Raw genomic sequence first — 19333 nt, 5'->3', positions numbered from 1 at the left:
TCTGACAGAGGAAACAACAGTTGGTTATAACTAGGTTTGACAGCTCTGTGCCAGCTTGGATTCTCTGATCCTGTATGCATGCATCTTACTGCAGCTGTCTTGTAAATAGATATAAATTCACAATTTACTAAAAGTTATTTAGGTTTTTTTTAATACAAACTCCATAACATTATGCTAAGGTTATGCAGATTTTTAATATATTAAAAATATTATTAATGTGTTTATCTGTTGGTACAACCTAGCTTGAAGACGTTTTCTGGACAAAATTTGGTGACTCACTCCCAGTTGACAGACCTATTATTTTCAGACAACACAGAAAATGGAAGACTTTTTACCTTTTGATAGTCAGACTTTTTCTAAATCTTGAGGTCACAGCAGATATTTTGTTCAGTTGGTTTGGGGTTTTGGTGGGGTTTTTTGCGGGGGTGGGGTGGGCAGGGTATGAGTGGGTGGGGTGGGGGAGGGCATTGTGGGGTTTTTTTAGTCTCCTAAAGCAAAGCACTCAAGGTATTCCATGTTAACATTATGATTCTGAGTCCTGTGGATTTCTTGTAGCTACATACTGGTACTTCTATTGTCTTTCTTCTGAAAGAGTTAAGTTTCTCTGCTTCTTGAGATTCTTTGTATTTTGTTCTTTGTTAACTTTTCCACATGATGCATATAAGTCATTGGTTTAAGAAAAAAAAGAAAGAAAGAAACAAAACCTGTTAGTATTGCAAACTTAAAATTAGCCAGGACTAATTAGTAAGTGTGACTCTTTCCACCTTTCCTGTGATGTGCAGTGTGAATACTGTAACCAGAGTGGCTTAAATCTACTGTCTAGACTTGAATGAGTTGCATAGAAGTCAGCATACGGTTGTTAAACTGGCAATGATTTCCTATATCATAGTCTCCTTGAGTAAGGGCAGGATTGTACAAGGTTACCAACAGATAGAATTCAGCTTGCAGCGCTGCTGTTGTTGGCACGTTACAAAGAAAGAGCACTTGATTAAACATTCCTGGAAGGATGTTGCCATGTTGAAATACCCATTTTACAAATATAAACCTGGAAATTACCTTCTACTTAAGTGCTGCTTTTGTGTAAAAGAACCTTCTGTATAGATACAATAAAAAATTTAGCCTTTGCTCATAGAGTATTTTGGTATACTGGTTTAGCAGAAATCAAGCATTGTAATTTTTACATTTCCTTCTTAAAAACATGCAAGATATTGCGATGCCACTCAGCTTGCTGCGTCTCTATAGAATTGTGTGATCATCTTATCTGTCACTGAAAAAGAAGATTCCCGTGTATAGATGCAGTCAGAGGATGGGGTTTTGTGTCAATCAGACAGTTGTTTATATTCAGTTAACAATAGGAAATGGTGCTCTGTCCCTCCTCCCCACGGATTTTTTCTGTCTTTTATGCTGCTGGAAAGAAGCAGGTGGTTGTCAACTCTCTGCCTCAGACTAATGAGACTGGAGATGCTTAATGTATTACATAGTATGAATGCAGTACAAACTCTCTTGCTGCTGGCCTGTTTGAATGTCTGAAGATTTATGGGTGAGAAAATGAAGAATATCACTTTAAGACTTTGTTGCTGTGGCAGTTTTCTTTCCCATATGGTGACCCATCAGTCCAGAGGCAGCAGGATGGATAAATAAGATCTGTGTTGCATTGTTCCTTTGGCAAAACAAACAAAACCCCCTGAAGACTCAGATAAGTGAATGAGGTTTTGGGAATGAATGAGTTATGCTGTCTATGCTCACTATGGGTGTGCTGTTAGGCCACTGCAAACATAAAGTAAAATTGATTTCATAGAATCTTTCAGATTAAAGGGCCCTTGAGAGGTCTTCAGTCCAATCCGCTTGAAGCAGATTGCTCAAGGCTTTGTCCAGTTGGGTCTAGAAAAGGATAGAGAGCCATAATTTCCATAGGCAGCCTGTTCCAGTGTTCAGTTATTTTACTAGGGAAAAATGTTTTTCTTATATGCAGGTGGAACCTTCACTGTTTCTCTTTATGACTGTTGTGGCACATTCTTCCACTGTATACATCAGCAAAGAGCTTGGCTCTATCTTCTTGACAACCTCTTAGGTGTTGAAAGACTACTGCTACGTACCCTGTTATGCTTTCTCTTCTCTAGGCTATACAAGCTCATTTTCCTCAGCTTGTCCTCATAGGCCAAATGTTTGAAATTTAATCGGATGCTAGATTTTTCTCTTTTTTTTTTTTTTTTCCTTTGGTCCCTACTTGCAGTTGGTACATCTCCATCTTTTTTTTTTCTATGAAAAAAGATCAAGGTAGATGAAGGGATAGCAAGGGATATTCATAGAATTATAGAATGGTTTGGATTAGAAGGGACCTTAAAGATCATCTAGTTCCAACCCCCCTGCCAGGGGCAGGGACACCTTCCACTAGACCGGGTTGCTCAAAGCCCCATCCAACCTGGCCTTGAACACTTCAGGAATGGGGCATCCAGAGCCTCCCTGGGCAACCTGTTCCAGCGCCTCACCACCCACACAGTAAAGAACTTCTTCCTTGCATCTAATCTAAATCTACCCTCTTTCAGTTTAAAGCCATTACCCCTTGTCCTATCACTACATGCCCTTCCAAGAAGTCCCTCTCTGGCTTTCTTGTCAGCCCCCTTTAGGTACTGGAAGGCTGCTATAAGGTCTCCCTGGAGCCTTCTCTTCTCTAGGCTGAACAACCCCAACTCTCTCAGCCTGTCCTCAGAGGAGAGGTGCTCCAGCCCTCTGATCATCTTCGTGGCCCTTCTCTGGACTCGCTGCAATAGGTCCATGTCCTTCTTATGCTGGTGTCCCAAGAGCTGAATGCAGTACTCCAGGTGGGGAGAGTGGAGAAGAGGGGGAGAGTCACCTCCCTTGACCTGCTGGTCATGCTTCTTTTGATGCAGCCTAGGATATGGTTGGCTTTCTGGCCTGCAAACACACATTGCTGGGTCATGTTGAGCTTCTCGTCAGCCACCACCCCTATGTCCTCCTCAGGGCTGCTCTCAATCCGCCTGGCCTGTATTTGTGCTTGGGATTGCCCTGACCCACGTGTAGGACCTTGCACTTGGCCTTGTTGAACTTCGTGAGGTTCATGTGGGCCTACCTCTCAAGCCTGTCAGGGTCCCTCTGGATGGCATCCCTTCCCCCCAGCATGTCAACTGCACCACACAGCTTGATGTTGTTGGCAAATTTGCTGAGGGTGCACTCAAATGTCCATGTCACCAACAAAGATGTTAAACAGCACCGGTCCCAATACCAACCCCTGAGGAACGCCACTCATTCTAGATATTGTCTACCTAGACTTCAGGAAGTCCTTTGACATTGTCTCCCATAAGATCTCATAAAGAAGATGGAGTATGGATTGGATGAGCAGACAGTGAGCTGCATTAATGACCTGGCTGATGGGGCAGAGGGAACCCTCAGCAAAGTTGTAGATGACACCAAACTGGGAGGAGTGGCTGATAAACCAAAGGGTCATGCTGCCAGCCAGAGAGTCCTTGACAGGCTGGAGAAACAGGCTGACAGGAACCTCATGAACTTCAACAAGGGGAAGTGTGCAAGGTCCTGCAGGTGAGGAGAAACAACACCATGTACCAGTACATGCTGGGAGCTGACCAACTGGAAAGGACTTTTGCAGAAAAGGCCCTGTGGGGGTCCTGGTGGACACCAAGTTGAACATGAGGCAGCAATGTGCCCTTGCCACAAAGAAGGGCTGATGGTATCCTTGGCTGCCTAAGGAGGAGTGTTACCAGGAGGTGGAGGGAGGTGAGAAAGGCAACGGGCGCAAACTGAAACACAGGAGGCTCTGTCTGAACATCAGGAAACAGTTGTTTTTTTTTTTATTCTGAGAATGGCCAAGCACTGGCACAGGTTGCCCAGAGAGGTTGTGGAGTCTCCATCCTTGGAGATATTTAAAAGCCGATGGTCCTCGGCAGCTTACTCTAGGTGGCCCTGCTTGAGCAGGGGCATGGACCAGATGACCTCCAGAGGTTCCGTTTAGCCTCAACCACTCTTGATTCTGTGTACATGATTTAGAGAAATAGATGGTACATCTCGTGGTTTTTATAAGCTCTGTGGCAAGTTTCTCAGCATAGGCTGAAGGCTTGAGGTTTTAATTGGATCCAACCCAGGTTTGCATGTGGCAGCTGCTTTTGATGTTTCTGAGAGTGGAATGGCCTCTGATACTGTATTCAAAATCTCACAGTTTATAAAAATAGTAGGAATGGGATGCACGGTTCTACATGCTCCAGTTTGCTGTGATCAGAAATATGTTGAAAATCTGGCTGTAATATACCTTTAAGTTTGTCACCTTAAGTTGGATCTTTCATTTAGTACTGAAAGTTACTAGACAGCATTCCAGACCTCATATCCTTCTAAACCTGAGGGGCATACACAACTAACAAAACATTTGGAAACATTTCTTATGATGCCTCAATTCCTAATTGCTGCCTCATTCACTATGCATGTATGACGATGCTTTCTCCCACAGTGTGGTGCTATTGTGTTTAGCTCTGTAAAGCTAGTAACAGAACTGAAATAAATCATTCTTTAAAAGGGTGTAAGACAATAGAGCTACAGCTAAGAAGGATCCTGATATTTTCCCCCTTCTGAACACCACAGTCCAGTTAACGTTTGTTATAATTGAAGCTGTGAGCATGGACAAGGTTTGCATGGAGTTATGTGCTAGTAAACCTAATTATTGTTAAAGTTTTTGTGGCTTCACAGCCTCCTCTCATTTTGCATTGTAAACAGAAGCAAGAATTGGAATGTTTTTTAAAGGTAGTCTTTCACTGCATCTGTCAGAGAAACATGAATGTACATGCATGTTCCTCATAGGTTTTCTATGTGGACTTCTGTAGAGAAAGGAGATAATAACAGTAGGTGAAACACCTGGGTACAAGGTAGTTCTTTTTTCCGCTTCAGTCTCCGCTAAATTAATGTAGACATTTGACTAGGTCATTGGACCACCTTTACTAAACCAGAAGTGAATATCCTTCTGCACAGGACTGGAAAACAATGAGCTTAACTTAAAACTATTATTTAATTTTGTTTAATTGTGAAGTTGATTTCCCCTTCCCTCCTCTTAAAGTGATAGTGGAATTTAAACAGAAATGTAAATCAGTGGGATGTTATACTAAGGTACACCTCACATTGAAAGTGAGACATAGTAAAGTTGGGTCATCATCAATTGTTTTATTTCCTGTAACAAAATATGCCCAACTGCTTGCAGTTCATAAATAGTTGCCAGTTGTGCTTGTTCTTTACTTGTTGGGGTTTTTTTTCTTTTTTTTCTTTTCTTTCTTAATTGTGAATCAATTTGTGTTTCCTGAGAGGAAGTTTTTTCTTAAGACTTTGATTTACACTAATGTGGCCATAAGTGATTCTAATAGAGCTTTCTTTGCTTTTTTTTTGGCATGCTCCTCAAGTATCTTCCTTTTCACCCCATTGCACACACTGAGTTCAGATTCTTTTTTTTGTTTTTTAATCTTTTCATCACATTCCTCTCTTCTTTTTCTGAGTTACATCTTTCTGTCTGCAATGGCATCTGTGCAGCAGTAATGTGTACTCGTCTGTTTTAGCCACGTGGGTCTGTGATTTTAATCCTCTCTCCTGTTACTGAGACCCAGTGCCAAAGACCGAAATTAGCTTATTTAAATCCAGTTACAAAAAGGTATTAGTTCTTGAATTTGTCTTGCTGATTTAGTATCCATATACAGGCTTTTACTTGAAAGTGATGTAATGAATGGCTTGTTTGCTGTGATTGTTCAGTTTTTTTGAATTCATTACATCCTTTAATGTAACATACTCTGTAGTTATTAAAGGTGTGAAGTGCTTTCAAGAGTAGTGTTGGTAACAAACTTTATAGGGTGTTGCTTAAGCTTTAAAATGTTCTGAAGAAACTGAAGCTTATGCAGTTATTTTTAAGTTATTGCATCTGAAATAAACAAATCTTCAAATAGCTGCTAAATAGGCTAATAAGACTTATCTGGCCTTCACCATGTTTATGCTATAAATAGATCTAAAGCCAGTCCTTGGCAGCAGGCCGCTTAACAGGCTTCTGTATGGCTTTACAGCGAGAGCTGTGTATGTCTGGGAGACCCACCTGGTGAGTAAGCTCACTTTTTAAATGGACCTTTTTTCAATGGTGAAAGTAAATAAGAAAAGAAGTAAAATTTATAGTCATGGGAAAAGAGGGAGGGGGCTGGATCCATCTAGTGATTTTAGCTCTTCTGAAATCTTCAAGAGTTAACAGCATGCTTGTGCTACTTCAGTAATTAGATGAATAAGTTGATCGTCAAATATCCAAGGAGTATTCTGTTTTTTTCTGAGTACACCACACTTAACACATCACAATTGATATAATTTATCATTTCCCCCGTGGCTGAAAAAGCCATAAGTAAAAATTTGATATGTAAAAGAGCATAAAGGATCACTTGCTCCAAACTTGCTACTCAGAAGAGTAAACATATAAAATACCCTACTCCTAGTTAAATTATACTTGAGCATGTGTCCCAATTTAGGGCACAAATAACATAATTGGAAAGAATGTCCTCAAAATTTGCTACGCTAGAATGGGAGACCACAGATCACCTGGACTGTTATAGATACCTAATTTAATTTTTTAGAGAAATATTAATGTGATGGGGGATCAGATTGAAATAATTTTCTTACCGAGAGATAGAATTTAAAAATCTTTTTCAGGAGAGCATGGTGCTGTTTCTCTCATTTAAATGATCTTGTAGGCATTTGATGAATAATTAGGTCTTTAAAGAATGTACATTTAGATTCATTTCTGAATCTACTTAAAATGAGTATACATACATATATAGAAGTGGCTAAAGTGCATCCAAATTGTTCTTTATTATGCATTATCTGTAAATACAAAACCCCAAGATATTTATTTGAGATGATATACTGTACACTGTAATTGTTTTATGCAAAGCAGCATGTCTTATTTTCTGCACAGTACAGTGACAAATGGAGGGAGGAGTTTCATGAGAGACGAAGCAGCTTCTTGTTTAACAGTGCCAAGATTTCTGTTTAACTGCCAGTAGTATTGAAACCTGTCAGTTATATGCTGTCCATAAGCTGGTATTGCTTTTGTACCTAATACTTGAATTAGTTGTAGTAGCCACTTGCTTAGAAGTATTGACCGCTTTGGACATTAGGCATGTTTCTGATTTCCAACCCAGCCACACAGAACTTTAATTTTAAAACAAGGTTACTGAAACTAACAGCTGGGAAACTAATAGTATCTCATTATGTTTGTGAGCTGAAAAATAGTGTGGCAGCAAATAACAATTTGGGAAAAGTTGTTTTTTTTATCTGTGTTCCTTTGTGCAAAGAGTGTTATTAATGCATGCATTCATTTCCTCTGAACATAATTTGTTTGGGGTTTAAGGAGATGGCTATAGTCTTAATGCCAGCCATGATATCAAAAATTCTATTATTCTATAACAAAACTGTTTTGTAACATAATTGTGGCAAAGACTTTTACCATCAGTACATAAAGACAATTAATTTCATGAGCACATTCCCCCTCTCAATCCTGAAAAGTACTGCTTTTGCAAATACAGAGTGAAATAAAGAAATTAGTTTCACTAATAATTAGAGAATATATTATTTGGGCATTTTACCTAGAACTTTAATTTTCTTTTACTGTAAGACGAGTGAGAAATAAAAAAGACACAAATTTCTCAGACTTGGCTCTACATTGATATCACCATGCACAGTATTCCAGAGTTGTGTTCTGTAGTATGTACTCTGTATGCATGTAAACATAATTTATAGGGTATCTAATAGTCTCATTGAAAAATGTCAAATACAGATTTGTCAGAAGGTTCATCTTAGAACATTATGGAGAAAAATTAACGTTTGTCATTGCTTTCTTGCATTGTCTTGGGAACTCTGTGTACTTAAAATTGAACCATATTAGGTATTTTGTGAGGCTTGAACTTGTCCAAGAAACATAGGACTATGTGGTGTTTGCTTTGTATGTTTCCCCGAACTGATGTATTTCATCAATGTGATCTGTGTACGAAATACACATGTAAGAGGTGTTCATGACAGGAGCATCACTAGCAGAGGCAAATGAGTATTATAATTAATCAGGTTCTATTGTTTTGGAAATGGTGTAACTTATTAATATGGGCATTGTTTAAGTGAGTTTATCCTGCATGCAGTAATGCTTCTATAGCACAGTGCTTGAACAGTAATTTTAGTGGTTTCATTTCTTTTGTTTAAGGTTCTCTAAAGCCAAGGTTGTGGCCTGAGCAGATGCTACTTATGAATGACCAGACCATTTTCAATTAAGTGAAAACAGAAAAGAAATAGTTTTCAGTTCAGCTACCAGTGAGCAGTGATTCTTTAATATAAAACAACAGTACTACTGTTTTTGATTGCAAGCACAATGATGTAAGTTAGACACAATGACAACTTTCTTAACGCTGGATTTTTCTTTTTTATAACTTTACTTGTAACTGCTTTAGTTATATTCCTTACGGATCTGTTAATCTTTCTGTTCAAAACTGAAGAATAATTTGAGATACTGCATAAAAGTAGATGCGAATATGTACCAAACAGTTAACAATCATTAAAGTGCCTGTGGAATTCCTTTACATTTCCCAGGTAACTTTCTTTATTGCATGCTGTAAAAATTGCTGTACTACTGCTGTATATTATAATAAACTGATCTCCATACATCTTCTCCAACAGCTAAAATAAATCTTAAAGTAACACTGAAATGCTTTTCTAAAAGCACGATTAAAAGTGCTTTTTATAATACTCCTGTGCATGAACTGTGACCTAAATGTTAGTGTTTAAAAACAATCAAACAGAAAACCCACACAAGAAAACCAAAACAAAGCAAAAAAAACCCCACAACCAAACCAAACAAACCCCACAACAAAACCCCTCAAACACAGACAACATTCAGTCTGTCATCTCTGTGTCCCCCCGCCCCTCCCCCCCATACGCATTTTGTGTTGAAGAGCTGTGTTCTGTGTGTACAGACATTCTACAGTGGTTAAAGTAATGAAATAACATTAAGTTAAAAATATGGTGACCATAAGGAATATGTGCAGAACTTAGTTCTATGTATTTAGTTTTAAATGTGTTTCAAATTAAAGTACTTTGCTCTGCAAGGGGCTTTATTTTGTCGTGGCCATTAAAAGTAGCATCTTATTTAGATACACAGACTATGGTTATCTGAACTTCTGTTTTGTAACAGTGTGTAGCTTTTCTAGCATGTCCATGTCACTGACAGATGGTTAAAACTGAACCAGAGGAGAGAGTGCCCTGCTTTGTGTCGTTTGAGGTAATCATTCCTGTCTATGAAATTTTGAGACTTAATGAGGGCTACTTAATTCTGTTTCTGAGACAAAACTATTGGTTGCCTAGAATTTTAATAGTTGGAACAAGTATTCTGGCCTTACACTTTGTGTGTGTTTGGGGAATTTAATATTGTTAGAATAACTGCTTGTTCATGCAAAAATATTCTAACAAAATTGGAATGCAATCAGTAAAATGCATGTTGTTATGGGATTAGAGTTACATTAAATTCTACTGTCAGAACTCATTAGAGGAAGTATTGTCTGAATCCTTTTTTAAACCTGTACGAGTAGAACTTAACTTCTTCCTACAAACACTATTCTTTCATAGCTGTTATGGTCTAAGCATGTTACACTATTGCTAGAAGTATTTGCTTAATTTCTGTAATATTGGTAACAGTAAGGCTATCATTCAGATAAATAGTAAGACTATAATTCAGATATACAGGTGTTTAGTGGATTTTACCATTTCTGGATTATGGCTTACTTTACTCCTGCAGTTAAAATACTTTGGGTAAATTGAGTTACCCCTTGTTCAAATACAATTCTGTATTGTCTTTTCCAAATACATAGAACTAAATATAATGTATCTCAAGGATGTTTGCAGTTAACTTAGTGTTGATATTTTCACTATAACAAATCCTTTCAGTGAGTTGCGTCGTTTTTAATAAAAACTGCGCCTTGCTGGTACTTGTGCTTATGAATAAGTTGAGAAATGTTATACCTAGCAAACTTACCGTATTGATTTTATTAACAAAACAGAACTGTGGTTTAAATTTCCAACATTCGAACATTACTGTGTTACTAGTATTAACTGTACATACCTATGCATTTCAAAGCTGATCAAGTATTCAATACAATAACTGGGTTTTGTTCTGAGCGCTGGTTACAGTAGCTTGCCCTTTGCTTTGGGGTCTGACCTTTCAAGCTGAGGAACAGAATGAGTCGTATGCTGATTTTGTTGGTTTTGCGGAATGTATTTAAGTTGCATCCTAGTTGAAACAGCTCCTCTGCTGGTAGCAGATTCTTACAGATCCTGATGTGGACTGGGAAGAAAAAAAAAAGCAGATTAAGTCTGTAACTTGAGCAGCAATGTCTGGGACCAAAACATCTATGAACTTTTGTAGAGTACAGCTAAACAAATTCCACTAACCTTTTAAAGTGTAATTTTTTTGAAAATTCTTTCTGTATTGGTTACTAACATAGTAGCATTATTAACGAACAGTAAGAATGTGAGCCAGTAAAAGAAATTATCTTAATGTATCTATTTTTTAACATTGCTACAGTAAATGTGAATAGATTTCATATAACTTGCAGGCATCTTGCCCTCTAGATGGTCCAACTGTATATATTATGCTTTAGGGCATTTACCTGTGATCCTAAAAAATAGCCAGTAAATAAACTCAAATATAAAATCCAATGTTTAAATTGCATAGTTGTTAACTCTCTCCATGGCTTAGTTTTTGATTGCTCCCACTGCCTCTTTCAAAAAAAAACCTTCTGTAGAGCTGGCTAGCTGTGAACAAAGCATATATGAGCCAGGTAGTGTTGCTTGACCTAGAGTCCAGGAATGGGTCTTTGGTTGTCTCTTATTTGGCCGTTCAGCAGTTCAAAGGTCAATTTCTAACTTTTACATTTGAATGTACAAAATTATTAGCTGAAATAAACACTTTAATTATTGCTTGCAATTACAAATGTAGTGTTCCAGAATGTATAGCGGATTATCTGTGGCAGGTACAGTACGGTTAAGTATTTTAAATATTGTTTTCCCAAATCATCTAACATGCAGGTTAGTGTGATTACAGGGGGAAGAGGTGGAGAGTCAGTCAGAATTAATTAGAAAAAAACAAGACAAAACAAAACAAAACACCAAAACCCACAAACCATAAAATAGCAAAAAATTAAGTACATGTACAAAAGTCAGAGTACAGAAAACCAGATGTGATCTCTTGAGGTCTGGTAACAGTGAAGATGTGAAAAAGAGTGTAACAGTATTTCTGCCCATAGATTACATGGTGCATCTCTTGGTAGAGTATCTTTAGAAGATTGCTGCAAAAGCAGCATGTTAAAGTTAATTTAGTGTTCCCCTTGTGAATTCTGTGGAAAAAAAGGGAAAATCAAGAGATAAATTAGGTGAAGTAAATAAATTTGAGATAGAGCATATTTAACTCCCTAGTCACTTCTTATATTAATTCTTCAAAGGGAAACAAATTTTTATTATATGTTAAAATTTTTCAATTGTCTCATATTTTTTTCTGGGTTTTTTTGTTGTTTTTTTCCAGATGTCTGCCTCACAATCGTATGACTTAGTGTTTCCAAGTCACATCAATATATATCATAGTTTAACTCTTAATGGTGTTTGAGAGAAGAGGATGGCTCTTAACATGGGCCTTTGTCAGAACTGTGTAAGCCATACTATTTCACTGGACTTTGTCAAAACATTTTTAAACACTCCAGAATTTACCAGTCTAGTACATGAAAATTAGCATACGCTTTCCCCAAGAACAAATGTGCAAGAAAGATACAACACTGTAAATCCCTTTCTGTTTGCAGTGTAGGTTGTTTTAGACTATGTGATATATTTTTTCCATATTTCCAATGTGAGTTTTAGATTTCTTTGTTACAGAAAAATATTTTTTATATCAGTGGACCTGCAATATGGGTGTGTCTCCACTGGTGTTTATTTCAGGTCATGAGTGCTCTTTTGAATTAAATCTCTTGATCATCCAACCTTAACATGCTTTGCTGCATTTCATATGGTAGAGTGATCTCAGAGTGTCTGAACTGAATTCCTTTTGAATTAAACTAAACTGAATAATGTGCTCTGAAGGTGAACATAATGCTTTCCAACTGCTAATGGGTCTTTAGTCCATGGGACCACACTAGAGATAGTTCAGAGCAAAACTTCTGAAACCACTTTCAGTGTGAACATTTGGATTCTCAATACTCTTTCACTCTACCAACCAATTCCTATTGCCGTGCACCTCTTGCTAATGTAGACTTGTGGTCTGGTACATAATTTGTAATTTTCTGAATTTTTTGACAGGAGAGGTGTTGCAGAATGTTCATCTTTAGCTGTCCTAGTGAATTTGACAAGTGGTTTTATCTCTTAGGTTGTCTTTCTTTTCAGATATATATGGTACCAAAGTTTTGATACAAATTGATTTACTGAAATATTTGAGAGCCTGTGGTTGCAGTGGTAATAAAGTATGAGGGTTGTCGGTTTGGGTAGTGGTTGTATTGCTTTAGGTATCCGACTACTATCATTTAAAGGTAGGGATCTATTGCTACTCTGAAGGACGTGGGAAAGGGCAGGGATAACCAACTTAGGCAGTATCTTCCAGTACTACCTTCACCATAGCTCTGCTTTCCAAAGAGGGAAAGCACATGGGTTTGACTTGGTTGGCTTGGACTGATTTAAACCTCATCACGTTTTGGTCATATCTCAAATCAGAAAAACAAAGGTGAAAGTTTCATTATTAATGCTCTATTTATATAGAGTTTGCCCTTCACTTAAAGGCAATCCTATGCACTGTCTTGCATTACCAGAGTGTGATTTATTTTTTTCTTTTTTTTTTTTTCTTTTTATTTAAATGAAACTGTTGTGTGGGTTGTGTGTTTGCTTTGGGGGGGCATTCAGCACATAGCAGGTTTGCTCAAGGGCAGTGTACCTGTGCTCCAGGTCCTCTGTGTGGCAGTGGGCAGATTGAAGGCCTGTGCTGCACTGTGGGTTAGCTGCTTCAAACTTCTGAAATGTAGCGTGGAGAAAAGTGAGGCAGTAAACTGACAGCTTTTAGGCCAAAGTAAACCAGGATAGCCAACTGGTATGCTGAAGGCCAGATCTGGCGGTTAAGACACCTTTATTTGGCCCTGAGAAACCCTGACAAAAGACAGTCTATTCCAAAGTCAGGGATATTGCTCGTGGATTACGTATGGGTCTAGTGGTAGTTATTGGCTCAGCTGCAGTGTCTGGTACTTTTGATTTATCAGGTACCACCTGGGATGGGTTTATCACACCCAATGGGGAATGAAAGTGACACCTCAGAATGCAGAAATTTGTCACCTCTTACATAAAAACCTTTGAAACTACTCTTGTTTGCTTTTATAGTTTTAAGGAAGAACTTTCAAACTGGGTCTCCTTTTCCTGGGATATTGGACTTCACATAGCTCAGTGCACCCTCCTGTGCTATCCAGGCTAGATCTTCAAAAGAGACTACAGAATTTTTTCTGTTTACCTTGAAGTTTATCGTGACAGACATAAATATGGTAACTTTTACTGGGAGGGTTCCCATCTGGAAAAATTGATAGGGATGGTAGCTTATTCTGATTTCTCCAGGGAAACTGTTCTGTGCCCTTTGTGTGTGTGTGCGACCAAATTGCGCCAGGATGAGAGATGACTTTTGACAAACAGCTTTTGATTTGTGACATTCCAGATGTTGGCTGTGATGTGTGTCAAGACTCACACAAACCTGATTATGAGTGACATCAACAACACATGTGAAGAGATGACTTAATGTGTAGTTGGGTTGTTCTGTAATAGCAGAAGAAAAAACACTGTTGTTTAATGTACAGTGCATTGTGTAGTAGAAATATTGTAGTGTTACTGATCTTTTTTGTCAGTTTGCATTCATGTTTTATGAAGATAATCTGATGGATTATGTAAATGATTGGAAATTGGTCTGAATTAAATAAGGGTGCTACATGAGTAGTCAGCATGAATTTACTAAGGGGAAGTCATGCTTGACCAACTTGAGAATCTTCCAAGGTGAGACAACTGGCCTGGTGGATGAAGGACAGCAGTGGATATTGTCTGTGTAGACTTCAGGAAGGCCTTTGACACTGTCTCCCATAAGATCCTCAGAAAGAAACTAAAGGAGTATGGGCTGGTTGAGCAGACAGTGAGGTGGATTGAAGAAGGTGCTCATCAGTGGCACAAAGTCTACATGGATGCCAGAAACTAGCAGTGTACCCCAGGGGTCAATACTGGACCCAGTCCTCTTCAACATCTTCATTAATGATCTGGGCGGTGGGGCAGAGTGTACCCTCAGCAAATTTGCAGATGACACCAAACTAGGAGGAGTGGCTGATAAACCAAAGGGTTGTGTTGCCATCCAGAGGCACCTTGACAGGCTGGAGCAATGGGCTTTCAGGAACCTCATACAGTTCAGCAAGGGGAAATGTGCAAGGTCCAGCAGGTGGGGAGGAACGACCCCTTGCGCCGGTACATGCTGGGGCTGACCTGCTGGAAAGCATCTTTGCAGAAAAGGCCCAGTGGGGGTCCTGATGGACGCCAAGTTGCACATGAGCCAGCAATGTGCCCTTGCTGCAAAGAAGGGCTAATGGTACCCTGGGCTGCCTTAGGAGGAGTGTTAGCAGCAATTCAAGAGAGGTGATCCTTGCCCCCTACTCAGCACTGGCAAGGCCGTACCCAGAGCGCTGGGTCCAGTTCTGGGCTCCTCAGTACAAGAAAGACATGGACATACTGGAGAGAGTCCAGCAAAGGGCCACCACTAAGATGATGAAGGGACTGGAGCATCTTGCCTGTGAGGAAAGGCTGAGAGAGCCAGGACTGCTCAGCCTGGAGAAGGGAAGGTTCAGGAGGGATCTCACTGATGCGTACAAATACCTGAAGGGAGGGTGCAAAGCAAGTGGAGCCAGGCTCTTCTCAGTGGTGCCCAGTGACAGGACCAGAGGCAGCGGGCACAAACTGAAACACAGTACGCTCCATCTGAACATCAGGAAACACTTTTTTCGCTGTGGGGGTGACTGAGCCCTGGCACAGGTTGCCCAGAGAGGTTGTGGAGTCTCCATCCTTGGAGATGTTCAAAAGCCGCCTGGACGCAGTCCTGGGCAACGTGCTGCAGGTGGCCCTGCTTGAGCAGGGAGGTTGGACTGGCTGACCTCCTGAGGTCCCTTCCAGCCTGTGAAATACATTTTGGAATTAAAAAGCAAATGTGGAAACAAATGTAGAAAATGCAGGTGGTCTGAAATTTGTGGGAAGTAATATTGGATTGTTTTAAATAGTTGCTTGTGCTTTAAAAGAAGGTTTTTGAGGAGATCATTTAGGAAACCTATTTAAGTGGTAGTATATATTGGAAGATTGATCAAATACTGCTCACTTAAAATTATTTTCCTTTTGCCGCATTTAGCATGTGACTTGCAAGATTATTTCAGATAGGTGTTATGCCTAAAATAAGCTCTGAATTTGCATAACTACAATAGTGCAGTGTGGATGATCTAATTGAGAATGAAATACTTGTTTTGGAGAGCTTTTTTTTACGATCATCTGATTGCATACTAAAGCATATTAAGATTTCATGGGTATTTTAATCGCTGTTTGTAGGAACAGCAAAAAGGTTTTGTTTCAGGGTTTTATATTGTGTGGTTCTCAACTATTTTAAAAATAGTTTTGAATGGTAGGTTAATTCTTTGCATCTAAACTTTAAGCAAAAGTGAATTAGCTTTTGACAGAAGAGAAGTCATAGGGTGTCAATTTTGCTTTCATACAAGTGAGGTCTTAGCTTTACTTTTATAATCAAGTTTCTGGCTGGAGTAACCTTAGTGATAACAGTGGCTGTAATTTTAATTTGTGTAAAATTGAAGAGTGTCAGTATAAAAGAGAAGCCAAACCTGTTTTGCAAATAGGATTCTTCAAATGTTTTTAAGACCTGTCAGGTTCTGCTAACAATCTTCTGTCCTTTAATACTGACAAGCACTCTTATGCTTTCATTTCTTTGTTTCAAGCTGATTGAAGTAACATATGTTTCTGAAAGAGGTGATCCTTCCAGTGACCAGAAGAGAACTGAAAACCAACTCATCTAAGCCCAGTTCTTTGTGATGGGTTGTGTTTCCCGAGGTACATTTTTACCTGTCTCACTCCTGTGGCCATACAACTGCTAATGCTAATACAAAGAACCTGGCAGAAGTGCATGCCTGGAAGGACAGGATTTCATCATTTGATGACTACCTGTATAATGGTTCATCTTAAAGCAATTGTCAAGCTGTAGTCCAGGTGGCAGCTGGAGTCACTTCTGGCGTCTCCCCAAGTTTTCTGCTTTTGAAAAAGGTCCAGAGGTGCAGTAGAACACAGGAAAGAGTCACTGAAGTCTGGCCAAAATAATCTGCTTGTGTCATACTTGCTAGCATGGAAAGTTCTCTGCTTGTGCTGCAAATTCATGTTAAGTAATAAGTTTTTTTAATTGGTGCTATTTGGTTTTGACCCAATATGGTACCTTAATTACATTTAAATTACACTAAGGCATGTATTAAAATGTTTATACCTTTTTTTAAGTATGTTTGTGTTCTGTTTGTTATTTGATGCATTGAGGGCAGGAAATATGCTTTCAAATAAAATGAAAGCACTTATCTGTATTTTAGGTGCAAAGAAGCAGTCAGTGCAAAATTGTTAAATAATACAAAATTGAGTGTATTTTTTAGTCTTGATAAATATCGTAGTACGAAGTCATGCATAAGCATTACATTCTCAGCTTTGCTAATTACATATCTAGAAATAACCTTCTTGTTGTAATTTCTGGATAGCTAATTGGCTAAATATGCTTTGTCCATAAATTGTTTTATTAATATTTAAGCTATGTTTCCTAAAATTCTGCACAGTGCTTGCACAAGCCACTTGTTAGCAGCAGAAGAGAGATGGTTATAGAGGCAAGGTAGTGATAAAAGCTGCAGATACGTGCAGAACCTGGAACTTATATTTCAAAACTTAAAAAAAAAAAAACAACTCATGTGTGAAAATAAATTTCTTACAGGTAATCTAGTTCAGTACTTGTGTCTTAAAGCACTAGAAGCAACACAGAACTGATTGGTGTTCTCCAGAGAGGAACTGGATATCCTGCAGGTGTTAACCTTGGTTGAACTTGTTGATAATTGTTTGAACTGTGAAGATTTGCAACTTCATCAGGTTTTGTTTTTTAACCCTTGTTGCTTGGCAGAGCTAAGAATACAAGTGTAGCAGAGATGGTGAAGAAGGAGAATAGTTATGTGCTAGAGAATTTGACTTTCACAGTCAGCTTGAATCTCTCAACTTGTTCCTGCCTTAAGGAGGTGTCCTTGTCCTGTTTCAATACCTATGTGTGGGACTGGGGTGAAGGGCTGCCAAACCTACTGTACAGACAAAGATTCAGTATGCCCAGCATTTTATTATAAATACCCCATTCTGTATTTGGCAGAACAGTTGTAGAAGGGGTTAGAGAGCCCTGACAGCTCTTAGTAGACTGCTGCTCCTACAGTCTGTCCAATGCATAACCTGTCCTCTGGTTGCTCTTGGGAAAGAAGGTTCCTGGGAAAGCAGCCAGCATTGAAAGACTTCTGTTCAGATACAGTGTGAATGTTTTTGCACCTTATATTGAATTGTGAAGACCATTTAACTTTGTCCTTCAGTCACGGTTGTAATGTTCAACCACTCTGGTGTGGCCTATGTTTATCTTAAGGTGCAAAGAAAGATGCTCTCTGTAAGGCAAGCAGTCAGCTTAAAATTGAAAATAATGCATTTCCAGGAACTGCAGTTGGTAACCTGTGACTAATTTTTTTCTGATTTTTACTTTTTTGAGGATTTAGCTTTTATGAAGAACTTTTAAATTATGTTACAAATATGTAGAATATGTAGGAAAAACCATATATTGAAACTCTAGCTCTTGCTAATAGGAAGTGCCTCCATTAACAAGGCAACATTAGTTGATTACTGAAGGAGCTTTTTCTAAAGATTTCTAGACAATACGGTAGTTTTGAGTGCAGCAAGCGGATAACAGAAGAACTGTCATGGTTCTGTCAAACTTCATGACCGTACAGAGGAGAAGAATTTTAAGACCTTGCTATGAAGCTCTTGTAATACGAAGGAGGTCTGAGCAGATACTAATCCGTTGCTGTATAGGCAGCTCTATTTGTTTTCATAGCTTTTAACATAACTTTTGCAAACAGTAGAAGAGTAGAATGCTCTGAGAAAAGGAGCATCATCCATTTGTATTTTCTCTTTATTGGTAACTTTGTGATATCCAATATTTCTTTCCCAGCATACATGAAAGCACAGGAGAGAGCTTTTTCTGTCGGTATCATAGGACTGCTTAAATTCTGAATGACAAACTCCATAAAATGCCATTTTCTTCCCCCAAAGTGGTCTTATTTGCTCTCAGTAGAGCAATTGGAAACTTAATTTAGGCAGATTATGTTGTGGCTTTTAAAATGTTTGGGGGTTTCTTAGAGAAATTTAAAAAAAATTTGGGGATTCTCCTATTTAATGTTGTTAGATGGCAAACTTCTATAGCTCTACATTTCACTCATGCCTCCTGAAGAACCAAGAGGTGAAGGAACAGTGTCCCTTGTGATTTTCTTCTGTAACTGATATCAAGGGTTTACCTGGGGAGAGGGAACATGAATACCAGATATCATTGCATACCTACAGCGTGCTCTTGTGAATATGTATGCATATCAATGTAGAAACGTAACTGATTTTCAAAGCCTTTAACACTCTGTAAGTAGTTCTGTAAGAACTTCAGAAATGAGACTTCTGCAGTACTCAGTTAATTTTATTTATCCTTTTTAAATCTTGCCTATGGATTTAAATAACTATCAGCTGTCATCAATAGTCTGTATTCTAAGTGTATTCTGCTGTTTCATTTCTGCTGTCTGTAGAGGATTTTTTTTTTTTTTAACTTAAATTCAGTGCCTGGTGTTCCTAGATAAAGATCTGATGCACAACATAAAAATATTGATTAAAATATTTGTGTAGGATTGTCTATTCTAAGATTGTGATCTGAAGCTAAACCTTTTTCAATAGATGTGAAAGACGGATAGGGAAGCAGAGGAGATGGGACATAACTGTGCATTCTAACCAAAAATCCAAATCTGCGTTTGACTGAAATACAGTAAAGACAGTCTATATTATAAATAATGAAAATAGATTTCACAAAACTGGAATGGGCTCCTTGTGTTGCTGTTTAGATTGCGATTTGTAGAAGTGGAGTTTCCCATGTGCTAAATACAGTTATTTTGAGAATTACACA

At 38.5% G+C, this 19333-nt stretch overlaps 1 protein-coding gene across 21 annotated transcripts in view; it reads left to right on the top strand.

Annotated features, from left to right (window-relative positions):
• CASK (calcium/calmodulin dependent serine protein kinase) overlaps window positions 1–19333 on the top strand; it is a 242662-nt gene that overhangs the window by 35560 nt on the left and 187769 nt on the right. Inside the window, exon 1 of one of the 21 annotated variants that reach the window (XM_069784970.1) lies at window positions 6019–6094. The exons of 19 other annotated variants lie outside the window; for them this stretch is intronic. In XM_069784970.1, the coding sequence (XP_069641071.1) occupies window positions 6051–6094 (44 nt within the window). In that variant the 5' untranslated portion in view covers window positions 6019–6050. Of the gene's footprint in view, window positions 1–6018; window positions 6095–8292; window positions 8404–19333 lie in introns of those variants that run through there. One more of the 21 variants, XM_069784978.1, reaches the window with a different exon arrangement.

This window comes from Haliaeetus albicilla, chromosome 6, assembly GCF_947461875.1.
Source record: "Haliaeetus albicilla chromosome 6, bHalAlb1.1, whole genome shotgun sequence".
Lineage (NCBI taxonomy): Eukaryota > Metazoa > Chordata > Aves > Accipitriformes > Accipitridae > Haliaeetus > Haliaeetus albicilla.
This window is presented reverse-complemented; position numbering and strand designations above follow the sequence as displayed.